The 26,856-nt window shown below is 51.3% G+C and overlaps 1 protein-coding gene across 1 annotated transcript; it reads right to left on the bottom strand.

The window, feature by feature from the left end:
* Nucleotides 1-3,976: 3,976 nt before the first annotated feature.
* On the bottom strand, nt 3,977-26,856 carry TBX19 (T-box transcription factor 19). The gene is made up of 8 exons (XM_077761761.1): nt 26,660-26,856; nt 19,134-19,398; nt 17,462-17,596; nt 14,710-14,771; nt 13,037-13,098; nt 10,965-11,153; nt 8,842-8,977; nt 3,977-5,297 (listed from the first exon to the last, which is right to left on the bottom strand). Exons 1-8 carry the CDS (start codon nt 26,854-26,856, stop codon nt 5,012-5,014), a joined length of 1,332 nt encoding a protein of 443 aa, XP_077617887.1. The 3' UTR covers nt 3,977-5,011.

Below are 26,856 nucleotides of genomic sequence, written 5' to 3' on the forward strand. Positions count from 1 at the left end.
ATGGTTGCTTTTCTACCCTGCTGCCTTCTAAGTGCATTGCACTGAAATATTTATGCCTGCTGCTTTGCAAATATACGGAATCACATAAATGCTAAACTCATAACATTATTAATTTATTGGATACCCACTGATCCATATATCTATCTTTAAACAACAAATATTTTTTTTAAAAATACCGAGATGAAATAATGAAGTCAGCAGGAATGAATGGATACCTAATAAAGCACAGAAGCATGAGGTGCAAATAGAAGAAAGAGAGTTCATTTCCATTCAGAAGCAATAAGGGAGCATCTACCAGAGAATAGGTGTTTGTGTTTGGTGTTGGAAACACAAAGTAGAAACACAGGGGTCGTTCTGAGGGAGCTCCATCCAGTGAGGGAGAAGGATGCCTAAAAAAAAATAAATAAAACAGAGGAAGTTATAGGAACACTGACCTTCAAAAGGCAATGTTGTCCATAAAAGATGGAATTTGGGAAAGTCCAACTGGCATAGAAAGAATTATGCGGAAGATTATCCATCTTTGTCTAGGCTCTGAGTGGGAGAAAAGTTCTCCCTTGATAGTTTAAAACTTTGAACTGAGACATTGGATTTAGGGTCGGTCAGTGTAAACCCTTGGACCCGAGGCTCTGGACTTAGCCTTGGTTCAACATTTAGGAACAGGCAAGCCCCAAGGTGAAAGGTAACATTAAAATCGGGACTGGACAGGGGCACCTGGGTGGCTCAGGGGGTTAAGCAGCCGCCTCTTGATTTTGGCGCAGGTCATGATCTCACAATTTGTGAGACTGAACCCCACGTCAGACTCCACACTGAGAGCTCAGAGTGTGCTTGGGATTCTCTCTCCACTTCGCTCTCTGCCCCTCCCCAATGCTCTCTGCTCACTATCTCTCTCTCTGTCTCAAAATAAATAAACATTTGTTTTTTTAAAAAATCTGCAGCAGATGGGATTTTCAACAGTGGCCTCAAGAACGTTCCTGTGCCACATTCTCTTCTCCCTGGGACATACCTGCTGTCAAGGCAGAGTCCACACTCCCTCCCCCTTAAATCTGGGTTGGCTGAGATTAGGACAGAAGTGATGCTATGACCTCTAAGGCCAGGTCATAAAAGACAAGCTAGTACTTTTTTAAGTAGGCTTTATTTACTAGAACAGTTTTAGATTCACAGAAAAATTGAGGGGAGGCCGCAGACACGCCCCGTATCCCCCCTGCCTTCACACAGGCACAGCCCCCCCCCATTACCCATGTCTCGCACCAGAGTCGTCAAGACCAATGACCGCGACCCCGTCTGCCTCAGACGCACCCAAGCCGCACAGTTCACATTAGGGTTCGCGTTCTGTGGGATGGGCAGGCGAGAACGTGCGCCCGGCACCGGAGTAGCCTGCGCACCCTCTACGCCCTGAAAACACTACGAAGATACTATTCGGCGCCCTAGAAATCCTCTCTGCTTCCCCTATTCACCCCTCTCCCCCCCAATCCTTGGCACCCCTGCTGTTTGATTATAACCCCCCCTCTTTTAACCAGCTTCTTCCCGGTGCTCCTTCCGAGGTTCGCTCCCGTTCCGCCTCCCTGCGCGAGCCCGGGCCTTNTGTCTTGGGTGGTGAGTCCTGCTGCAGTCGTAGCCGGAAGAGCTGGGGGCGAGCCGGATGTAGAGAAGAGAAGCGAGTGTAAACCTTTTATGAAAAAACACTGTCACGACTGAAACCAATCAGAAGTACAAATACGGAAGGAAGGGTTCCATCACAAATGCAGGTAAGCTGGAGGGCAGGCCCCAAAACCCGAGATAACAATACCGCAGTCAGGAAGAGCACATAACGTAAGCATCTTTACAGGGATTTAGGGGCGCCTGGGTGGCTCAGTCCTTGAGTGACTGACTTCGGCTCAGGTCATGATCTCACCGTTCGTGGGTTCAAGCCCCACCGGCTCTGTGCTGACAGCTCAGAGCCTGGAGCCTGCTTCGGATTCTGTGTCTCCCTCTCTCTCTGCCCCTCCTTGGACTCTGAGTGTCTGTGTCTCTCTCTCAAAAATAAATAAACATTAAAAAAAATGTTTTAAGTGATTTAGACTTTTTGAAAATAACAAGCCATTGTAAAAATTAGGACTAGATTTTTATGCTTCAAATAACACAAAACAAAAAAAAATGACTTAAAAAAGACAGAGGATTATTTTTTTCCTACTTAGACAAAGCACAGAAGAAAGAGGTCTAAGGCTGATAGGAGGGTTCAAAGAGGGTGGTGAACTCAGAATCCTTCTATCTCGTTCTTCCATCATTCTCAAATCGTGGCTTCCACCTCATGGTGCAAGATAACTGCTCAAGCTCCAGGTATTACATCTGCATTCCAGCCAACAAAGAAAGGGAAGTGCTAAGTTCTCACGCTCTCCTTTTACAAACATTTGAAGGGAGAACATTTGCTTATACCCTGTATTGGGTTGAATAGTGTCCCTGCAAATTCCTGTCCACGCAGGACCTCAGAATGTGACTTTATTTAGAAAATAGGGTCATTGCAGACGTAATTAGGTAAGACAAGTTCATACTGATTAGGGTGGGCTCGAATCCAATGGCTGGTGTCCTTATAAGAAGAAAAAACAAAGACACACAGGGAAAACACCATGTGATGACAGAGGCAGACATCAGAGTGAGGCATCTACAAGCCAAGAAACCCCAATAATTGCTGTCAATCACTACCAGCGAGGTCAAGGCAAGGATGGGTCCTCCGCCAGAGCCTCTGGGGAGAGCACGGCCCTGCCGAAACCGTGATTTAAGAATTCGAGCTTTCAGGGGCGCCTGGGTGGCTCAGTCGGTGAAGCATCCGACTTTCGCTCAGGTCATGATCTCGCGGTTCGTGGGTTCGAGCCCCGCGTCGGGCTCTGTGCTGACTGCCAGCTCAGAGCCTGGAGCCTGTTTCAGTCTGTGACTCCCTCTCTCTCTGACCCTCCCCTGCTCACGCTGTCTCTCTCTCTTTCTCTCTCCTACAAATAAATAAAACATATTAAAAAAATAATAATCTCTTCACCTTGGCAGAAAGGCCAAGACCAGACAGGTCGGCGGACCTAAGCGCACCCGCCGCCTCACGGCTTCGGTGGCCAGTGCAGCGGCCTGTGGCGGGTCAGCCGGGCAGCTGCAGGCCGCCAGGGCCTAAACTTCTAACAGAATGAGAACCGGCCACTTTCGAAAACCCACCTAAACGCCGTCTGGCACAGAAGCTAGTACATCACTGTGCTAACGCCTCCGGCGGCGTCACAGCGGAACCAGGGAACCCAAGCCAGCCCCGCCCCGCGCATGCGCCGAGCAGGCAGCTCTTCAAAGGGCCGCCATGTTGGTGCATCGTGGCTGCGCCGCTGGCGCGTTGGTCAGGGGCGCGNGTGCAGTGGAGAATGGCCTGGGAGAGCGATGCGTCGCGCAGGTCTAGAAACTTCATTCCCGTAGCTATCAGCACATCCGGGGTGGTTGAAAAGGCAAAAAGCAAAGGAAGGAACCAGTAATTTTGCTCACTGGCTACACCGTTGCTGTAGCAACAACCTTGGCTGGGATGGAGGTTGAAACTCTTATCTGAAATGAGGTTCCTGCAGGATTTATCACTCGATTTCTCTATTCTGGGCAAGGAGGTTCCAGCCGTGGCTCTGGAGCACCTGTTTGAAAGGCAGATTCCTGGGCTCCAGCCCTAAAGAGACTGACCCAGCAGGTGTGGAGCGTGCCCAGGAATGTGTGCTTCTAACAGGTGTTCCGGGTGATCATGGCACAGGGCATCCAAGAGCCGGTATTTGGAAGTAACCGCTCTACCCACACCTTTTCCGGTTCATCAGTCTCACTGCACGTTGTCCTCAGACGAGGAGCCCTGGGAAACACAGCACGTTCCTGGGCTCCTGACACTGACACGCTACCCTGTCCCGGACACGTGTCTCCGAGCTCTGTCACCCAGCAAGCTCCACGGCTGTCATCTCCACACACACGCACTGCACACCAGTTGCATTCAGCCAGTGTTTATTGGGCACCTACTGTAGGCAAGGCACAGTACTGGGTGGTGTGGGCAACAAAGACAAGAAGGCTAGCCCTCACCCTCAAGGGGCTCACAGTCTAGTGGGAGAGACACACTCATAGGTAACAAACACACAAGGCAGGACGGGCTGAGCTCCACAACAGAGGCAGGGAGCCTCTGGGCTCTGGCAGGGGCGGCAGGCAGCCGGGCAGGATCACATGTGCCCAGGCACATCAGGGCACGTGACTCACGTCAGCCCGTCCCCAGAGGGTGGGCAGAAGTCACGCAGGTGGGACAGAACCGAGATTAGCTGAGACACGGAGAAGGCACAGAGGCAGGAAAGAACACTGAACTTTTAGACAACGGGCAGAACATCTGCCTTGACTGAAATGTAGGACGCTAACGGGGTAATGAAGGAAACCGAAGCTGAAAATGAAATTGGAGGCTTGACAGCGGATGGTTTCCTTCCAGCCGGGAGGTATGACTTCGTTCTGTAGGCAATGGTGAGCCAGGGAAGGTTTCTGAGCCAGGGAAGTACATGATCTCATTTCCTCAATTCCAGGCACGGTTCTGGGAGTAAAATGCAATTAGCTCTATGTGTGTTAACTGCACCCTGTGAACTTACACCCTCCCTTGGTCTCAAAGCAGAAGCCCTGTGGCCACAGATACTTTCCAGGGCTGCAGAAGGCTGGGAAGCCTCAGGCCAGGTAAACTCAGCACTTACTTAATAGCTTTGCACACCTCTACAGAACAGGAAGTGGGGCCTTCTAGAATCACTTGAAATAAGGGGCCAGGGCCAGGAAGGTACTCAATGACCTTTGGTTACCTAAGCTTGTCACCAATGAGCTGCAGAGAAAACGGGAGTGCAGAAAGAAGCCAGGAAGCATCATCAAACCAAATCATCTCCCGTAACCCACCCAACCCTCCAGCTCACTGGGTGGGGTGCCCTTCCCCGCAGTCTAGCTTCCTGGAATCCACAGCTGGGGTTTCTAAAAGCTCTACGCATAGAAGGTTCTCTGCTGACACCTTCCCTAGGAACCTCTAACTCTCCAGCGAAGAGGGAGAATGGCGCCCTCCCCCACCCGGGCCGCCCCAGCCCGAGAAGGGATGGGAGGCCACGGCGGTCCAGGTGGACACGGCGATGCTGGTCAGCGAAGGCTCCCCCAGAACTTCCACGCCGGCTGACGTGGATGCCTGGGCAGAAAGGGGCGAAGTCACAGCCGGGCTCCCCAGGAGAAATGTCCCGGGGGAGGTCGCGTGCACGTCCGGGCCTGGCCCGGCGGGGCCGCCGCCGCCATTGCTGATGGTCCACAGGCACGGGTAGGGGCTGCAGAGACAGAAACACAGGCACTTGCTGAGGGCCCGGGACCCGGGCCGGAGCGCCCGGCACGGCTTTATCTCCAGCTCTGATCCAGAGGGGCCCTGTTTCTGTGGAGAAGCAGTGAATGTAGCGGAATAAGCAGACAGTGAGGTGTCCTGACCTGAATTTTGATACTTGGCCCTGCCACCAGCAATTTCGATTCTGAACACAGCATTTCTGGAGGTGTGGATGGGCAGGGGTGCCAAAGGAGGGTATCTGGACGGCACAGCCTGTGAGTGAGTGAGACCCCTCACTGGAAGAGAGGGGAGATGACATATATAACAATCAGGGCACAGAAGCTCAGAAAACCTGGGCTCGCATCCCAGTCTACGGCTTACTGCCTCCATGACCTCGGTCCAGTCAATACCTCTGAGCCCTGGTTTCCTCATCCTCAAGATTTGGAGTGATAATTATGCACTCATTACAGATACTATTATGAGGATTAGATAAGATGAGTGGATGATGCCTGGCACAGGGCACGCACCAAATGGTGGTGGTTATAATTGACTCTTCTGTTGCTCATCTCTCCCCAGCAGCTCTGGTCCCTGGCAGAAAGGCCAGCGAGCTAGACCCCCTTCTTGGACATCTCTTATTCTACAGCACTGGTTCACACACCCAACTGCATGTTGGAATCACTCAGCAAGTTCTAAAATAACACTGACGCCAGAGATCCCGATGTTTTCTACCAGTCCGGCCTGCAGCCTGGGTATCAGGACTTTTTAAAGCTTTCCAGTGGACTGTAACATGCAGCAGATTTTGCACCCGAGTGTAGCTGAAATGACTGTAGTTGGAACAGTAAGGTAAACGCCAGTGCTCTAAGCCTTTGGTCATCACGATGTCCTGACATTTTTGAGTCTCTGCATCGCCTGACACTGCACTACGTGAGAACAGGCTCATTACGCAGCGACGGCACTGGACACATTTGCTGCTCTCTAGCAAAATCTTGGTGGAGTCGGTAATAGGTTAAATATGCTGCTGGGGTGACTAGAAATAGCAGTGCCACCCTACTCCGTGCGAGGTCCAGACACTAGCCCTCGCTGGGCCACCTGAAACCTACAAAAGCCCGTGCTGTGGCTGTTTGCTTGTTGTTTGTTGGTTTGTTTGTTAGCCAGCGTGGCTTGCTGCGACTGGGGGCCTGATCTCCAGAAGAGACTCTTCTACAGCATCGTCTGATGCCTCCGGGGACGGTGGGAAAACCATGCCCTGAGTTACACCACCCACTGGGTGACCTTCAGGACGTTTTTAATGCTTCTGAGCTATGGTACCTCCAACACTAAAGTAGGACTTTGAACAGCGGCCTGGTGGATGTCGCCGAATACTGTAAACAACTAACAAAATATCTAGGACAGAATCTGCCACATGATCGTTTAATATCTTCAAGGACTTGCTTTCTCGATTCCTACCACAACCCGAATCTGTGCTTTTCCTTTAGATAATCCAGGTGAGTACTGACCAATAGAAATGAAACATGAACCGTAACTGCAAGGCTAGATTTTCTAGTAGCCGCATATTTTAAAAAAGAAAGAGAAGGAAAAAATGCACTTATCGTTAATAATGTTTTATGGAACCAAAAACATGCAAAATATTATCATTTCAACATGCATTCAAGGTAAAAAAAAAAAAGGGGGAGAGAGAGAGAGAGAGGAAGAGAGAGAGTTGAGATTTTAATTCTTTGTTTCCTACTATGTCTCCAAATTTCTGTGTGCATTACGCTCACAGCACACCTCCGGGGGAACCTGCTGCGTTTCAAGGGTTCCATGGCCACAGGCGGCCGCTGCATGGGGTAGCCCAGCACTAGATCCTGATTTTGCCACAGCAACATCAGTATTAAAATCATCAGGATCATGGCAACACCAGCAACACCCATGCAAGCCTCAGGCTCCAAGCCAGACCTGCTCATAAGACTGTGCATTTTTTAAAGTTTTTATTTATTTATTTTGAGAGAGAGACTGCACAAGCAGGGGAGGGGCAGAGAGGAAGGGAGAGGATCCCAAGCAGGCTCCACACTGTCAGCACAGAGCTCAGTGTGGGGCTCAATCTCATGAACGGTGAGATCATGACCTGAGTCACAATCAAGAGTGAGACACTTAACCAAATGAGCCGCCCAGGCACACAAATTGTGCATTTTAACAGCATCCCAGGTGATTCTTTCTTTTTTTTTTAATGTTTATTTATTTTTGAGAGAGAGAGTGCAGGCGGGAAAGGGTCAGGGAGAGAGGGACACACAGAGTCCGAAGCGGGCTCCAGGCCCTGAGCTGTCAGCACAGAGCCTGAGGCGAGGCTTGAACCCACAAACCGTGAGACCGTGACCGAAGTCAGACTCTTACCTGACTGAGCCCCCCAGGCGCCCCGCATCCCAGGTGACTCTAACACACATTTAAGTGTGAGCAGCCCTGCTGCAGACCAAAGCCCTATGTTCTCCTAACATTTTCTAGACCAGCAAATCACAAGTCATCAGACATCTCCCAAGACCCACCTTTTTAATTCTGAATCCCTTTTAGAACCTTCTCAAAACTCTGCATACAGAACTGAAGGCAACAGCTGACATTTAGAGAGAATGTTGCTGCTTACAAAGCATTTTAATGCACACTGTCCTTCTGAGCTCACCGTCACCTGCAGAGCCACTCACATTGCTCACATCGCTTCCAGGTTAATGATAAGAAAGCTGAAGTTCAGTGAGGCTAAGACAACTGCCTGAAGCCACAAAGTCAGTAACAGGTAGAACCAGGGCCAAAGCCCGCGTCTGTCAAAGTCCAAGGTCCCCCTTGCCCGCTTCCCCACCCCTCCCCCATCTCCAGATCAGGTGTGAGGTCTCTGGTGTGAGTCACGCCACGGTCCCGCATGCTACACTCTGCTCCGTTACCTGGATGCAGACCAGGCACCCACTGTCTGTTCCCCCGTTCGGACGGGTGACTTATGAGAACATGGACAATCCAGGGTCTTGAATTTTCAGTCTATTTATACTTTCCCCCTTCACTTCCCCTAGAGTCAATGTCTGTCTGCTCCCACCACAGGTTACAGCATTTCTGACTGGTTCCGGGCTATAATGCCTCTTCCCTCTTAAAAATAGAATACCAGGGGCACCCGGGTGGCTCAGTTGGTTGAGCATCCGACTCTTGATTTCAGCTCAGGTCATGATCACAGGGTCATGAGATCAAGCCCTGCGTCAGGCTCTTCCACTGAGCATGAAGCCTGCTTGAGATTATCTCTCTCTCCCCCTCTGTCCCTCTCCCCTGCTCTCACTCTCTCTCTCTAAAATAAAATAATAAAATAAAATAGAATAAAACCAAAGCTACAAAACAAAGAGCATACAGTTGAGCAGGTGCTCTCCCACTCCCCTCTCTCTGGGAGTGAAAGGTCCATCCATTTTTTACATTCCCTTCCTAGTGGCTTAGGAGTCACTACAATGGCTTAGGCCAAGCCACCCGAGGAAAATGAATGAACTTGAGTCTCCAGTGCTAATGTAAGCCCCCAAGCCCACCAATGAGCAAGCTGCTGGTGTGGGTCTTACCTAGGCCCTGGATTGATTGGCCCGCTGGTGTGGGGTACAGGCAGGATGCTGGCGTGGGGCGTGGAGGATAAGGAAGTCCAGCTGTCGGCTCCGGAGAAAACTTGCAGGTTATTGCTGGAGCTTTCTATCAAATTCACTTTGGGGAAATAACAACAGTTGAGTTGATGGGGTGTGTAGAACATATAAAGATGGCGGCCACTGATATTATTCAAGGGCCAGATATAGCCGTGGCTTGTGATACAGGTGCTAATGGCTTGTTTGTACTTCCTGAAGGAACCAGAAAAGAGGGAGGCCCTTGGGTGTAATGAACGTCAACCCCATGCCACATTCCGTTCATATTTCACTCTTCACAACAGCGCCCTGTCCTCTCCACTTTGTCCATGAGGCTCAGAGAGGAGGGGTGATTCGCCCTTCGTGACACAGATCCGTCCGACTCATCACTACGCTCCCTTCCCTTGAAGAACAGACCGTGTCAGCATCCCCTCAACACAAGCCGAGGGCCCCCCCCACCGGTGCCCCAGATGAGATTCTTGAGGACCAGCATCTTTTTCTTCTCAACAACCTCAAGTAAATTTAAACATCTCAAGAATAGTGTCTTCTACGTTTGTGACTCTCCATGCGCATAAATAGTGTGTATGTGAGAGAGGATGGAGGGACGCAGAGAAGAGCGAGGAAGAACATTCCAGTGCACATGCCTGGCTGGCCCAGGCACTTCTCGTCATCCACAGTCTGTTCCAAATCCAGTCCCCCTGACACCCTGGGTCCTCTCCCCCCTGTGCCTTTGCTCACACCACTCTTACCTCAGGGACCGTCACCTCCTCTGGGACCCTGCCTTCCGCCTCCACCTCTGCTCACGCCCACCTCCACCTGCTTCTATTCATTCTGCGAATCTCAACTTCAGGGGTAACCCCTCCGGGGCAACTACGGCTGCTCTTTTTCTGTCATTCCCACAGCACCTGGGCTTAGGTGTGTTCCAGAATGTTTTGCAAACTTCAACATGCATATCACCTAGGGATCTCGTTAAAACGTGGGCTCTTCCAGAAGGAGAGCCCGAGAGTCTACATTTCTAACAAGTTCCCAGGTGGTGCTACAGGCCCGAGGAGCACCCGAGAGCCCGCACTACCTCGTGTTATGATCCATTATTCATGCAGCCCTGAGCTTCCTCAGGGCAGAAACTACACCTTCATCACCTTCCTCTCCCCACTGCCCGGACGAGGGCCTGGTGTGCACCCGGGGCTCAGCAGCTGTGACTTGTGTGCTGACCGTGGGCAAGAACCGGGAAGCAGAGTGAGAGCATGGCCCACTTTCTGGTATCATTAAGCTACATTCTATTCCTTCCTACAGCAGCTGCAAAGGCTGCTGGGAGTAACACGTGACAGGACGCAGGGACAGGCAGCCGGTGGCCACGACAGCCTCTGCAGACAGAGCTGAGGGTGGGATCCTAACGCTTGAAGCTTACTTATTTCTTTAACATTTTTTTTAAATGTTTACTCGTCTTTATTTTGAATGAGAGAGACAGAGACAGAGACAGAGAAAGAATCCCAAGCAGGCTCCACACCATCAACGCAGAGCTCGACGCAGGGCCCGATCTCCTGAATCGGGAGATCGTGACCTGAGCCAAAGTCAAGAGTCAGGCACTTAACCGACGGAGTCCCCCAGGCACCCTGAATCTTACTTATTTCTTTCCATTAGTGTTGACCTCCCCGTAGGAGAATAGAGTCTCTGTAGAGCGGGGTGTTTTTCTTGTCCGTCCCTCGGCAGAGCCCAGCCCGTAGACATATAATCAACTATTCGTATACAAAATAAAACATTAAAATGATAGGGCGCCTGGGTGGCTCAGTCGGTTAAGCATCTGACTTCGGCTCAGGTCATGATCTCGCAGTTCCTGGGTTCAAGCCCCACGTCAGAACCTGCTTCGGATTCTGTGTCTCCCTCTCTCTCTGCCCCTCCCCTGCTCATGCTCTGCGTCTGTCTCTCTCTTCTTTTAACACAATACTATTACCCATATTAGGTGAAAGGGACTCCATCTTCAGACACTTCTTTTTACCGCTCGCTGTTTATCCATCTCTCTGCACCGCCACCCCCTGCCAGCACCCAAGGGGTTAATTAGCAAAACCACACACCTGAGGGAGAATGGTTTCTATGCATGTACGCAGAAGGGTAGGGAGTCTGCCGGTGCCCTCGGAGGCCAGGATAGTGCTCACAGCCGTGGTGGGGGTGGGGAGCAGAGAGAGGCAAGGGTGTGGCATACTGGTAATTGGCGTTTCCTGCTGCACACACTCCATCAGGATTGGAAAAGATCCAGCCTCCCACTGGAACAGACGAGAGGGAGACAGAGAGACCGTGAACTTCCACACCACAAGGCACTTACCAGCCACCGCACGTACTCCGTCTCTGTGTGAACGACACTGAATATCTGCCCGGGTAGAGACGGGGACCACGCCCGCTGTCACCCCCCTTCACAGCAGCCCCGAAGCTGGCTTCTTTGGGGAAGGATGACAGTTCCTATTAAAGTTCAGGAAGCCTCTTGAGGAGGGCTGGAACTGAGCTGTATAAAAGACCATTTGAATGAAAAGTTACAGAAATGCAAAAGTGAGGTTGCTTCTGACTTAACTGAATTAATTAAAAGTCTGAGAAGGGATGTGAGATGCATCTGTAATCTCCAGCCACCAGGCGATGTTTAATGTGGTCACAGAGAGTGAGGGCCTGTTTCCGCCCAGCGGGAAGGTGTCTACAGTTCTCACTCCAAGCAACACGAGCCACGATGGCTTCCCTCACCGCCCCCCCCACACGATTCTGAGAGCAAAAGTGGGAGAGCTGCTCGCTGAAGCAAGAATCGTGCAGAACACTCTGGAAGGCTGCGAAATAGTTCACAGAAATTTGGTTTTGAATGAAAAACAAAAACAAAAAGAAAGAAAAGGCATGGAAAGAAAGAAGGAAAAAGAGAGGGAAGGATGGAGGGAGGGAGGGAGAGAGAGAGAAAGAAAGAAAGAGGAGGGGAGGGGAGGGAAGAAAGAAAGCTTTGTCTGATGCAGGTGTCCAGGAGGCAAAGCCAGGCACGTGGTCACCCTAACCGGCCCCCTGCGCCGTTGGTTTGCCACGTTAAGGGACACACCTGAACAGGCTTGCTGAGAAGACCATGACGTGTGAGTTTGGAAAACACGTGGTTCACAAGCAGGTACTATACCCAAGGCCTGCTAGGCCGGCTCCCTTTAAAAAGTGCTTTTCGGAGGCGCCTGGGTGGCTCAGTTGGTAAAGCGTCCAACTTCAGCTCAGGTCATGATCCCGCAGTTCGTGGGTTCGAGCCCCACGTCCGGCTCTGTGCTGCCAGCTCCGAGGCTGGAGCCTGTTTCAGATTCTGTGTCTCCCTCTCTCTCTGACCCTCCCCTGCTCACACTGTCTCTCTCTCTCAGAAATAAATAAAACATTAAAAAAATAAATAAATAAAAAGTGCTTTTCTGAGAGCCCCTCCCTTTCTGCATGATGCTGGGGCTCTGCAGTGCGCATGAGCAGAGGCGCAGGGGCACACGGACCGAGCGAGCAGAGGGCCCCCCACTCCCAGCTGGACCCAAGCAAATCACCATTTGCATCACAATGTCTCCGACACCAGCGTTAACTTTCTGCTCTGACATCACTTACCTGGGATTCTGCTGCAGCTTTAGGGGGCTTCCTCCCTCACGGGGCCTCCTCCCGTGCCATCCAGGCAGGGGGAGGCCAGTACCCCACTAGGGAGGCCCCGCCTCCGCCCCACAGTCCCCCGCGGCATATCACTCACCTCACCCTGTGGGTTTCCTGTCGGCACCCCCAGGTTCCCCACACATTCAAGGGAGGCGCCGCAGTGGTGACCAACACAAAAATGGGCAAACGGTGAGAACAGGAGCAATCCAGGCCAGACTGACAAGGGTACAGGGTGGACAGTGGAGGCAGAGGCGACAGTCCTAAGCTTCTGGGACTAGACAACTCGAGTCTGAGAAATCCATCACCCATTCCTATCCCCTGCCTGAGATTCAGTCCAGCCCCTGAGGAACACCAGTTCTCTCTGGGAATTCTGGAAAGGGCACACACATGTCTTGAGTGGAAGAAATAACCTTTTGAGTCTCGAGAGAAGCTCTGGAACCCAGCAGGGGGAGTCTGGCTCCAGTGTCCCCACCAGGGGCGGCCCACCCAGCATCCACCCAGTGTCCACCCAACTCACAGTGAGAATAGGCCACGTGCTGACTCTCAGAGACAGCTTCCGGAATGTCTTTTAGGTGATTCCTGAAAGAGAGCGAAAGTGCACCATGGCCATCCAGCATATTATGCACGTCCAGCGGAAAGCCTACCCCAAATTCTCTTTGGAAAGCAATACATTTCTGAGAATAAGAAAATCAAACTCCATTTATCTCAAATGTCTCCCCCCCTTCTTCTTCCAGGTTACTTTATCTCATGTGCAATTCCTCTTTGAATTGCAAGTTAATGTGACTCCAATTTGCCATATTTACAGCTACCGAGTTTGATCTCACTGATTTGTGGTCACTGCTCCTGTCTGGCAAAATTCAAGCAACAGAAACAGCTGGGATTTGCGTAGGACTTCAGGGCACAGACACATCCATGATATGCTAGATCCACCGATAATCCCGGGAGGAAAATATTCCTATGCCAATTTTACAGATTTATTTTTTTTAACGTTTTATTTATTTCTGAGAGAGAGAGTAGTGTGAGCAGGGGAGGGTCAGAGAGAGAGAGGGAGACACAGAATCTGAAACAGGCTCCAGGCTCTGAGCTAGCTGTCAGCACAGATCCGGATGCGGGGCTCGAACCCACGAACTGTGAGATCATGACCTGGGCCGGAGTCAGACACTAAACTGACTGAGCCACCCAGGTGCCCCTAATTTTACAGATTCAAAACATGGATCTCAGAGAGGTAAAGTGACTGGTGTCAGCTCACACAGCCAGGAAACGGCAAAGCTAAGACTCCAAGTCAGGACTGCTTGCTCAAAGTTCTGTTAACTCACATCAGATTTTTTGGCTTTTAGGCCTCTGGTTATCTGAAATTAAATTGCATCAAATACTGACGGACAAAGTCCTTTGACAGAAGGCATTGGTAAGGACTCTTCCGTTTTCATTGTTTTCCAGCATGGAAAGGAAAAACACAAAGATGTAAAGTCTCCAGCCTAAAGTGACCATTCACAATCCCAGAAGTCTCTGCACCTTCTTCTCTCAAAACCTCTCTCCTTTATGAGTTACTCGTATGAATCACTCACCTCTCCCAGGCTACATGTAGTTTCAAAAATATATATATTGAGGGGCACCTGGGTGGTTCAGTCAGTTAAGCATCCGACTTTGACTCAGGTCATGATCTCATGGTTTGTGAGTTCGAGCCCCGCGTCGGGCTCTGTGCTGACAGCTCAGAGCCTGGAACCTGCTTCAGATTCTGTGTCTCCCCCTCTCTCTGCCCTTCCCATGCTCATGCTCTGTCTCTTTCTGTCTCTCAATAATAAATAAATGTTAAAAAAAATTTAATAAAATAAAATATAACAATAAATATATTGAAAGCATACTACTCAGAGATAATTGGAGGAAGGGCAAAGTGAATTACTAAAAATCTAAATCACTTAACTATTTTTTTTTAATGTTCCTGTGCTGCTTTCAAGAACCGGTAGGAAAAGAGATCTGAGAAAACATTGCCAGTTATGAGGTTCTCACGGAGTCCTGCTTAACGGACAGATAATTAGGAGTTTGTTGAATTTTGGTGATTTGGTTAAATAGCGAATTGAATGTTGCAAACCTATTTCTTTCAAAGGGAATGCAAGTTCCTTTCAAGATGATCATAAATTTCACACGTGCAGAAGCCAACCGACAATATTTCACTGCGATTTCTCTACTCACCTTTCCTTGGCATCCAGGAAGGCTTTAGCAAAAGGGTTGTACTTGATTTTGAGAGCTGTTATCTATGTCGACAAAGACAAGAAGCCTTAGTGAAAGCGCAACACGTATGAACAGACAGAACCCTTTATCTTCACCCGTGAGCTTCTGTCCACTCAGAAGAACCCCCATCGCTTTCCTCTCCTCCCTGCCCATGTTTCTTTGCTTACTCCTGCGCCAAAGTACTAGCGCGCTGTCTGTGACAAAGAACGTTGGATTGTGGCCTGTAGTGAAAACGGCAAAGGCAGCGAAGGTGAGCAAAGAAAGGACAAAGTTAGAAATGAGCAAAGCCTGATGTGCTAAACCTGGCCTTCCTCCTTTTATTTATTATTTCATCCCCGCCCCTTTTTTTGAATTATTGAATACCNCGCCCCCTCCCCCCGCCCCTGCTCCCGCCATGTGAGTTTTCTAGACCCTGGGAACACAGTCGGGAGTGGTGCAGGTGTGACCCCACCTCGCGGGAGAGAAAGCCCGACTCACTCCCTAAGTCTGCGGTCATCACTTACTCCTGGGGCCACCTTAACACAAACACAGATTCTCACTCCCGCCCGCCTTCGCACCCTCACGCTGGCCAGATGTACATATACGTGTGTGTGTGTAACGCATGTGTGCTTTCGCTCCCCGCTCCCCCCCCCCCAGGGATGTAAGTGACTTGAGGGCAGCGCACACATCTGTGATGCCCATCACAGGAGTCCCAGCAGGTAGTAAGACTCAACAAATATTTGCTGAATAAATACGCGCTGCAAAGAATGTTTGCTTCAGCAAGGGCCTGGGGGAAGGAAGAAAAGTGAACTAAAAGCACGACTCTTTCTGGCCCCGGGGAACGGGGAAGAAATCAGAAGGGCCTGATGGGCATCACCGAGTGCTTCTCCCTGCCTGGCGGCCACCCCCAGGCCGCTCCCCTCTCAGGGTGCATCTACACCCAGCGGGCAGGAAAGTGCTGGTGGCAGAGGGAAGCTCTCAGGTTGCATTTCCTGTGCTTGATTCCCGGGGCGGGGGGAATCAAGGCTGGAATACAGCCGGAGGCTGGGTAGCTTGCCGGAGGGGTGGCCTTAGCCGGGCTGGCGGGCCAGAGGGGACTGTCCAGCACCCAGAGCCGGCAACCGGACTCTGGGAGCAGCGGGAGTAAGAGGGCAGGGGCATCGCCCCGAGACGGGAGGCGGCCAGGGCCTAGCCCCCAGCGCCCCCTCCGCACTCACTAGAGTCACAAAAGCCACACCCTCCCTTCAAAGACCCAGATTCTACGGGGGACAGAAGCAGGGAAGGGAAGGCCGTCTTGAACACAGCCTGTTTCCGCCGACACTCAGCACCACCCGAGGGCCTGTATAAATGATCTAATATTTAACTCGTGTTCCCACTGGCCCATTGGAGGGGCTCGGCCAAGAGGCCAGATGACTCGTAGGAAAGAAATGGCATTTTCTCTGCACACCTGGGATGCGAGTTAGACCCACAATTCAGTTGTACCTGGAGGCACTAAGGTAGTAGTTTCCACACCTGGATGCTCATCATCAGAATCCTTTAGGGAGACTTTAAAACCTACATATTCCGGGCCCCATCCCTGGGGTTCTAACTCCGAGGGCGGGTGGGAGCCCCAAATCTTTTAAAGCTTCCAAATAAAGAAATGCAGAGTAAAGCACCAGTGAAAATACTTTGGGTTTGGTTGTTTTGTTTTACCTATCAGGTTATCAAAACTGACACAAGGCGATCGTCACCAGTGCTGGGAACAGTGTGGGGACTGCAGACTAGCGTGGGCTCTTGGAGGGAGGTCATTTGGAGCCGCCTCCCGGTGCTGAACCACCGCCCCCGGACGAGAATTCCGTTTCTAGGCGTTCGTCCACGCAAGCCAGCAGCAGAGGGGGACATAGGGGACATTCCCGGCAGCGTCATCGAGAACAGCAAATAAAACGCCTGCAAAGAAACTCATGTCCCCCAAGGGGAGCTGACTGCCCGGTGTGCGGCGGGCCCTCCACAGGCGCTTCAGAATGACACGTGCCTGAACCTACTTACACGGAAAGAGGGCCGTCCTGTGCAGCTTGGTGGGGAAAGACGGGTTCAGACTAATACATACACCATGAGCCAGTTTGGAGGAGGAAGTCTGTGTTCTCTGATGTATTTCTATGCACAGAGAATATGTGTGCGGAAGACACACACTTTTAGCTATTATTTGTAGTGTTCCTTGGGGAGTGGGATTCAAACAGCAAGCAGGAAAGAATACATTTTTACCTTTTTTTTCTTTTTCACTGAGCATAGTTCTGCGCTATTTATTTATTACGTGGGGGTTCCTTTCATAAACTTGTATTACTTTATAAAGTTTTTGTTTTTTAAGTTTGGGCAGAAAGAATCCAACCCTCTGCCGGCGCTTCTGACGACAAATGGGCCAGGGAAGCCCCCAGAACGTACAAGCGGACTCGGGCATCGGGCACCCGACTAACCCGGGAGGGAGGCCGGGTTGCGGCTCCCNCGGGGCCACACGGGGCCCTGGACACTGACTCCGGGCTCCGTGGGGCTGAACGCAGGGCACAGTCGTGCCTCACGGACACCGGGACGCAGGGATGGCGGGCCCCTGGCGACAGGGAGAGGCAGTGGGGGGCGGCCGCCCCGCCGCTTACCTCCACTTCTGGGGCGTATCTGCACCCCGGAAGCCCACTTTCCTCCGCCCTGCGCCTTACCCCGCTGGCCCCCAGGGGCGCTCACGCATGCGCGCGGGCACACTCACCTCCTCGTTCTGATAGGCGGTCACGGCTATGAACTGGGTTTCCGGGAACGAGCAGTTCATGACCATCCGGTGTGCGCCCCCGACGCGCACTATGTGCACCTGGGGCTCGTATTTGTGCAGAGAATTCAGCATGATCTGTTGCGGCGGGAAGAGAAGGGGAGGCGGTCAGAGCCGGAGCAGCCCCTCTGCTTGGCCCCAGGCTGGGCCCCCAGCTCGGTCCGGGCCTCACGCTCCGAATCCGAGTCGATCCGAGTCACCGGAGCCGCCACCACACGACTCCCGAGTCTGAAAACTGCATGCAGGCGGGGTTGGGGGGCAGTTTTCCAGAGAGCTCATGCTAGGCTTGCCAGAAAGTTCCCGCCTTCCTTTTTTATTTTATTTTTTTCCTCTCTCCTTATTTTCAGAACAGCGATGTGGATTTCGATCCATTAAAAGATACTGTTTTTCCCCATATGAGGAATCGTCATATGTCAAAATTCTGACATGGCTGCATTTTACAAACGACGAGCTAAGGACGAATGCTGGCTGACATCTGAGGTCACCCAGCAGCCACTCTGATTCACACAGAGGTCGTATTAACAGTCATGTCGTGGGGCGCCTGGCTGACCCAGTCGGTTAACCTTCTGACTCATGTTTTCCGCTCAGGCCACGATCCCAGGGTCTGAGAGGTCAAGCCCCCACCCTGGGCTCCGTGCTGACAGCGCAGAGCCTGCTCGAGATTCTCTTTCTTTCTCCCTCTGCCCCAGGACACACACTCTCTCTGTCTCAAAATAAACAAGTTAAAGAAAAAAGAAAAGAAAAGAAAGTCTGGTGTTGCGAAATGTGGGTGGCAACGGTTTACTTTTCAATTTCCTGTTTTAACAAAGAACTAGAATCTTCTGAGTATTGCCAGGACTTGGGTGGATCACCTCCTCGTCCTAAAACGTGATCGCCTGTGTCCCAGCTGGTGACACACGCGGTCAGAGGAGGCCGCGGGGATTGGGGGCTGAGAGGCTGGAAACAGGAGGAAGGGGAGAGGGCAAGCCTTGCCTCCCAGCTACGGTTCTGGTCCCCAAAACAGTCTACGTTTTAGAACACAAACCTCAGCCTTACACGGTGCCCTCGTATCCGCTATCCTACCAGAGAGAACAAAGGCGGAGAAAGGCCCAAATTCTTGTTTACTCTAATTGGAGACCTTAAATAAAACCTTCCTTGTTTAAGGTTTGTTTGTTTTTCTGAAAACCCAAAGCTGATTCAATATTCTATCGACAATTATCATAATGCCCGAGCAGAAGTAGCAATTATTTCATTTAGGAGCAGCTTTTTATTAAGGCATTTGTCTATTGCCAACATGCCACTTACACCGAAAAAGAAGAGCGAGAACAACAGAAGCCCGGGTACCCGCAAACGTCTCCTCCGGGGCTGGTAAAAAGCCCCACGCAAGACCCAACTATGAAAGGGCCCTTGATGATTAAGTAAACTACTGCGCTCTCTCCCTCTCTCTTAACATCAGGAAGTCCATTAAAAACTGAAAGCACCAATTAAGAGCTGTTTATTCCTGTTCACATTTGGACTCCGGGGAATAATTGGCTCGCATGGGAGAAGAGGCCGGTGAGGACCCCTCTAATTGCCTAAATGCACCCTTGATATTTCTTGATTGGTGTTGCGGGGCGGCCGGGCGACCCCATCTCACCTGCCCACCTCCGTTGAGTTTGTTCGTCAGCTTCACTTTGCTGAAGGAGATGGGAGCTTTCATCCAGTGGGCCCCGAAGTTGGGGGAGTCCGGGTGGATGTAGACGCAGCTGTGGCTGGAGGCCTCCGGCTTGCCCGCGGGGACCCACTCCCCATTGACGTACTTCCAGCGGTGGCCGTCCGTTGGGACAAAGTCCAGCAGCAGCGAGTACATGGCGTTGGGGTCCAGCCCCGTGACGCTAATCTTTAGGACAGGGAACATCCGTCTAAAAGAAAAGGGGAGAAACCGAGTCACAGGAAGGATGCGGGCGTCTTCGGGGCGCCTTTCGCCCCCTCCCCGTCCAGCCATCTCTCCACTCTGCGAAGGCCTTCCACGGAGAGCCTCGGGACGCAGGGGTGCCCGGCGCAGCCGCCCCAGTTCCAGAGCCTCTGTTCACAAACGCATTTTTTACTGGGGTCTTAGGGGCGCCTGGGTAGCTCAGTCAGTTAAGCGTCTGACTCTTGATTTTGGCTCAGGTTACAATGATATCGAACCCCCTGTCGGGCTCTATGCTAACAAGGAGGCTGTTTGGGATTCTCTCTCTACCTCTCTGTCTACCCCTCCCCTGTGCATTCTCTCTCTCTCTCACTATAAACCACTGCGCTCCATTTTAAAGTCTGAAAACCACGGATCTCGTCCATTTGACAGAGGAACCTGAAGCCCAAAGTTTATCATCGGATGCCACGTTCTCACGGAGTCCTTTCTTCAAGGACTTCCTGCGGGCACACATCAGTTCTCACACTAATGCCACAAAGCGGCCCTTTGCCCATCACAGAGAACACAAGTTCTGAGCGACAGCGGCAGCATTAACAGTGGAAACATGGTTTCAGGGTAAAACAAGTGAGGGAATGCTTGGCTCCACGGAGTTAGACCAGTTCCTTCCCTGCAGGACTTCTCAGAGCCTTTAATCTACAAATGTGCGCTCTCCACCTCTGGGAAGATAAGGCCTGCGCACACACAGAGCTCATGGGACAGCGGAACCGTCCTTTCACTGAGTGTTTTCTGGGAACTGTGCTCGGGGAACGAACTCGGAGACGTACCGCTCTGGACTCCTGGGTCCTTCTTCCATCTTCTAGAATGCCGTCTAGTACCAGAAAACTTGCTCTCACACAGGTGGAGAGGCTACCTCTTCTCCTTCTCTTTGGTTTGTTTGTCCTTCACCGAGTGTTCTAAGTCGCTCTAATCTATCCCCAAAAGACCTTGTTTCCAGACACGCCTCCCCAACCTGATCGCCCCAGACGGGGTCTTATTTGTCAATACCTCTTTTAAAATATGAATCTCCAAATTGAGAAGCTAATAACCTAGAGTCCAGACACCTGCTGCTCAAAGTGGTCCCTGAACCAGCAGCCTCAGGGTCAACCGAGGCTCATTAGAAACGCAGAACCTCAGACCTCGCTCCAGACCCACTCCGTCAGGGGCTGTGCTTTTCCCAAATCCCAGGAGCGTTACAGGAGCATTGAAGCTGAGGATGTACGAGAATAGAGCGTCTTTAGCTTTTCAGACAATCACGAAGGAGCCTGGGCGGTTCAGGCAGGTTAAGTGTCTGACTCTTAATTTCGACCCAGGTCATGATCTCACGGTTCGCGAGTTCGAGTCCCGCATTGGGCTCTGTGCTGACAGTGCGGAGCCTGCTTGGAATTCTCTCTCCTTCTCTCTTTGCCCCTCCCCCTACCCTTTCACTCTCTCTCAAAATAATAAACAAACTTTAAAAAAAGAAAGAAAATAGGGGCGCCTGGGGGGCTCACTCGGTTAAGCCTCCGACTTCAGCTCAGGTCATGCTCTCACGTTTGTGGGTTCGAGCCCCGCATCAGGCTCTGTGCTGACAGCTCAGAGCCTGGAACCTGCTTCAGATTCTGTGACTCCCTCTCTCTCTGCCCCTCCCCTCTCACGCTCTGTCTCTCTCTGTCTCAAAAATAAATTTAAAAATTTTTTTTAAATTTTTAAAAAAATTTTTAAAAAGAAAGAAAATAACCAAGAAAATGNGGATACTGAGGATGCCAGGAATGGGGTGTTGAAAGCAGGAAGGAGCACACACGAGGATCCCGAGCGTCACCAAGGACATCCTGCTGGGGTCAGAGGCGCCCAGCGCTGAGAGGAGTAGAATGGAATTGATGCGTACGGAAAATAAGGGACCCGGGGCACCTGGGTGGCCGGTCATTTAAGTCTCGGACCCTTGACTTCTGTTCGTCATGATCTCTTGGTTGGAGGGTTTGAGCCCCACGTCAGGCTCTGTGCTGACATCACAGAGCCTGCTTGGGATTCTCTTTCTCCCCCGCCCCCTAAATAAATAAACGGAAAGGAAAGGAGGAAAGGAAAGGGGGGGAGGGGCGGGAAGGGAAGGACATGTCAGGCAGATGACGAGTGACGCACCCAGAGATGGACTCAAGCCGTGCAGCCTCCCAGCCTCCTGAGCTGGAATTCGTGCGCTTCCTGAGCAAACACAGATCCGAATGATCGCCGCTCGGCTGAGCCGCCTCCCTGGTATTTCCTTTCCTGGCTCCTCTTTCAACTTGGTCTTCCGGCCGAGGGGGGTGCATGGCGGGTCCTGCCCCCCGCCTCAGGCACCACCGCCCACCTCCCCGCAGCGGAACACAGAGCCTGGACCGTGTCTCTGGCCTGGGAAGCGGTGGGGACTCAGCGGACCCTCTGAGGGGCCGGGGAGAAGGGTGATTCCGAGTGAAGATCTTGGTTCCGTCCCTGCCCTTCCTGAAGCTGCTCTCAGGCTCACTCGCCCAGCCTTGTCCACTCGGGGCAAGAACTCTGTGAGCTCGTCATCAAAGCGCTTATTCTACGGCCTGGCGCCTAATCAGGGCTTTGCAAGTGTTGGAGGCTCTGTCGTTACATCCGAGCCCTTCAGCTGGCCCGGCTCTGCTTCTGTTCTAGAACCCTACCTCGGGGCGGTGACTTTGGAAGCTGGAAACCCAAATACAACAGCTCACCTCCCGCCCGCCCGGCTCACAGGTGCCTCTTCCCTCCGCTTTTCTCTCTGGAGAGAAGCCTGGGGAGAAAAGAGGAGTGACCGCTGACAGTTTTGGGCTCTGTTTCAGGGGTGAAGAAAATGTTCTAGAATCAGGTAGTGGCGGTGGTTGCATAAATTTCTGACTATTCTAAAAACCACTGAATTGTATACGTTACAAAGGATGAATTGGATAGTGTAAGAATTCTTTTTTTTTTTTTTAAAAAAAGAGCAAATTAAAAACTTAGGCCATCTCAGTTTGTATTCTCCAGTGAGATCACAGTGATTTGCACAGAGACCCTGGCCTTGGCGTTATGAGTGCACTCAAGGAGGCAAAATCTAAACAGAAGCTTACGACAAGTATGTGAAGTAAAAGAAATTTCTAGGGGAAAAAGTGCACCAGATGATGCACCTCGAATCCAGTCCTGCCTGAGCACGGCTCTACGCACCAGTCTCTCCTCTCCCTTAACGATGAGACTTTCATGGTAAGGAAAATGATGATTCTCCAGGCTCCCAGCTGTCAGCACAGAGCCCGATGCGGGGCTTGAACCCACGAACCGTGAGATCATGACCTGAGCTGAAGTCAGAAGCTTAACTGACCGAGCCGCCCAGGCGCCCGGGATGAACTGTGCTTCTAATCTAGTTGATTTTCCTCCTTTTCTTTCCAAGGTCTGGCTAATCACAGAGAAACCCCAGAGTTTGTGAGGAGCTGAGAAACACGTAAATCAGTCCCTAATTCAAGAGTTAGGGGGAAAGGAGACAGAAAGAGGGGAGACAGGGAGAAAAGAGGGGGGAAGGAGGGAGGGAAAGAGTGAGAGAGAGAGGGAAGGAAGGAGGGAGGGAGAGAGAGACAGGGAAGGAGGGAGGGAGAGAGAGGGCTAGGAAGAGAGACAGAGAGCGAGAGAGAGGAGGAGGAAGCAAACGCGGCCGGCTGAGTAAGCATCCCCAGAACCATGCTGAGGCCCAAAGGCGGCTGGGCCTTGGCCGTGAGCTCGGTGTGGCCTCGCTGGGAGGCGGTTTCTCCCCCCCAACCCCCACCCCATTCTCCGAGCCGGGGCTGGAGGAGGCTGTGAGCAGTGACGTTGGCAGGAAGAGAGGGGGCAGCTTTTGTAGGTGGGGAACGGCAGAGACGGTAAAGGCAAAAGTCACCTTCCGCCATCTGACCACAGAATGATACTATTCATGAAATACCCATCCGGGCGTGTGTGCGTGTGTCGAGGCTGATGTGACAGCAAGCAGCCTTAAGAGAAGCAGAAGGGAGCCTGGTTAGAGGCACGTGGCAAAAAAACACACGATCCTCCTAAATCGCAACTGTGAACTTTGGAGAAAGAGGGTCTGCGAGCGATGGGGCACGGAAATGCATGTGCCTGACACACAGCCTCCATTTTCTCCCCGCTCGCATGGTCCACACACCAGCTCGCTGCCCTTAATCATCGGCAAATTCAACCTAATGATTCCAACACTTATTTTTTTTTTAACAACACATGGATGCACCAGCTACGTTTAAAATGCTTCCAATGTCTGAAAATCTGTTCAAGGCAAATCTAATCAGAACTGAGTCGAAATTGTTTAACTGCGTGGAAGTAGATGGGAAATACGGCATTTTCCACGAAGGTGAAGAGGTTATAGTAAGGAGAAAAAGACGTGCAAGAGATTGCGCGTATTTGCCCAGAAACCCGAAATAAGGTGTTTTTCTTCTCCAACCTAAAATCAAAGCTCCTAGCTCCAAGGACGGAGAGGAAAGAGAATACTTATTAAGCTGGACACACTACCGATGCTTCAAATGAGCTCTAGGGGTGTGTTATAACTAACTGTTATATCTGAAATAAACTGAATATGGAAAACTAAAAGTTATGTTTGCAAAGAGGGAAGGGGGGCACCTGGGTGGCTCGATCGGCTGAACGTCTGGCTTCGGCTCAGGTCTGATCTCACCATTTGTGGGTTCGAGCCCCACGTCGGGCTCTGTGCTGACAGCTCGGAGCCTGGAGCTGCTTCGGATTCTGCGTCTCTCTATCCTGCTCATACTCTGTCTCTCTCTCTCTCTCTCTCTCAAAAATGAATAAGCATTAAAAAGTAAATAAAATTAAATTAAATTAAATTAAAAAATAAAAAGAGGGAAGGGGAAAAGGAGGAGGGAGAGAAAGGGAAGGAGAGGGAGTGAGGCAGGAGAGACAGAGGGAGGAACGGAGGCCATCAGGGTCCCCGTTTCTGGGGATAATCCAGGGGAAAACCCTCTCTTTACTGCTGCTGATCAATGTCAGAGGGAAGCCTCCTATATATATATATATATACATACAAATAGCTCTCCATTTGGAAAGGAGCCTGAAGCCTTTCATCAGCCCATCCTGTTATTTTATTTTATTTATTTATTTATTTAAATATCCTTATTTATTTCTAGGAGAGAGAGAGAGACAGCGTGAGCAGGGGAGGGTCAGAGAGAGAGGGAGTCACAGACTGAAGCAGGCTCCAGGCTCTGAGCTGGCAGTCAGCACAGAGCCGGACGCGGGGCTCGAACCCACGAACCGCGAGATCATGACCCAAGCGAAAGTCGGACGCTCAACCGACTAAGCCACCCAGGCGCCCCTATCCTATGTTATTTTAAAACTTGCTGTTCACACAGAACAAGGAGACATCAAGTGGACAGGACCTATCAGATGCTTCTAGAAATCCAAAGTCTGCCCGCTTCTGGGGCAGGCGCGTTATGTGAATGGAAAGGGCTACAGCTGGGCGTTAAATACCAGAAACAGTCTTCTGCACAGAGAAGGGGCACGGGGGCACGCACCCCGGGCTCAGGAGCTGGTCTGGGGGCAGGGGTGACCCATCTGGAGGAGACAGAGCAAGTCTGCGGGCTGACAGCAGGGGCACCGAGGACACGCAGGGGAATGGGTGGCTAAAGGCGGCAGGAAACAACAAAGATCTTTTGGTCTCAAGAACGATAAGATGTCGCTAACAATTTAATCTGTGACAATAAGAGGCTAATTCCAGGCCAAGCTCACTCCTTATCAACCACACCAATTTCTCAGACACATGTCTTCCGTTCTTCATCTGAAACGTAAAGGGAAAGGTCTGGCAAAATCTCAATCCTAAAGGGTTCAGAGAGACCTTCCGAGAACCTGAGAAATGATTCAGTTCGCTGGAGAAAGGGAAAGGGCGGCAGGAGCTCCACAGGTAAGAATAACTGAGTTGATTGAAATGAGACTTTCTACAAAGACTATTTTTTTCACGTACTTAATATTAAAGGACTTGAGGGGCGCCTGGGTGGCTTAGTCGGTTAAGCGTCCGACTTTTGCTTGGGTCATGATCTCGCGGTTCGTGGGTGCGAGCCCCGCGTCGGGCTCTGTGCTGACTGCCAGCTNAAGGACTTGAAACGTGGGAAGATTTTTACAGTTTAAATACGCAGAAAAATTACAGAGGTGAACACAGGCAAGAGAAAGCTCTTCCTAGACGGTAAAAGCACAAGGAGGCCCTAGCGGCGCTTTCGGAGTTCTCCCAAGCTAGACAAGGTGGTTCATGTTCCGCACTGTGCATTTCAAGATATCAGGGACCGAAGCATTTTGGACGAGGACAAAATCCTGAGAGAAGTCCCACTGGCCTCGACTTTTCTCTCCCAGCAGAATTTCTCCGAAGGGCCACACAGGAGCCCTGCTGAAACTGAGCACACGAACCTGCTTTCTGACTTCTGTGCTTGCCGACCTTGTGAACCCAAGGTCCTGTGAGCATCGCCTGAATGTTGGGAGCCAGTCTGGCCAAGCTGGGAGCGAAGAGACTTTCTTCCAAAATATCTGCATCTCCTCTACGTAAGTGAAACCTCCCGCCATTACCTTGACAGCCACTTTTTAGCGGGGCTGCATTGAACAGAATCCAAGGAATGCCACCGGAGACCCATTTCTGTTCATCTCTCGTTCGTGGCTACGAGAAAACAGAAGATCTCTTCTCTTTTCTCACACAGTATGTTGTGGCTTCGGTAACTATTCCTGCAGTGGGTTCTAATGACACCACAAACATAACACGATCTCAAATGAACCCTCAGCAGAAACCCACACGAGGAAGCAGAGGTAGTGACGGGCAGGGAGATTAAACTTGCCCTTTCGCTCCCGATCTTCAGCTAAGTCCAAAATTTCCGGGCAGGTTTGCTATACTTAAGAGGAAACCTCCGGCTCCCAAATAAAGGTGACTTCTACCTTATCTGAAGCGAGGCGGAGCTCAGGTCTGCTCCAAGATACACAGTGGGTCACAAAAATAATATTATCTTCAGACTTATTTCCCTAACGCATAGGGAATGCCCCACTTCCGGTAATTTCCCAGACTGTCTCCACTGAGAATGCACACAAGGTGGCTTCCCCTCTACTTCGCTAGCCTCGGGGAATTAATCACCTTGGCAGGGGGAAAGCCGTCTGAGATTGTCCTTCCCGTGAGCATCTGAGTCCGCTCACTGCCTCCGGGCGAAGAACGGCAGCCCCTTCCATATTCAGGGGGTCTCACCTCCCTCACCAAGCCCGGACAGCCCAGGCAGGGCCGCAGATCAACTCACCTGCCGTTCTTGGTCACGATCATTTCGTTAGTGACTTCCTTGAATCTCTGCCAGAGAGGCGCGTCCTCCAGGATGATCTGAAGTTGCTTCTCCGTAGGGTCACCCTTCTCCCTCCCTGCCTGAAGCTCACTTTCTACCACGTTGAGCAGGCGAGAAACAGTGCCATCGCCGGTCTTCTGGGCGCCCAGCTCGCTCAT

Source organism: Crocuta crocuta, unplaced genomic scaffold (genome assembly GCF_008692635.1).
Source record: "Crocuta crocuta isolate KB4526 unplaced genomic scaffold, BGI_CrCroc_1.0 scaffold243, whole genome shotgun sequence".
NCBI lineage: Eukaryota > Metazoa > Chordata > Mammalia > Carnivora > Hyaenidae > Crocuta > Crocuta crocuta.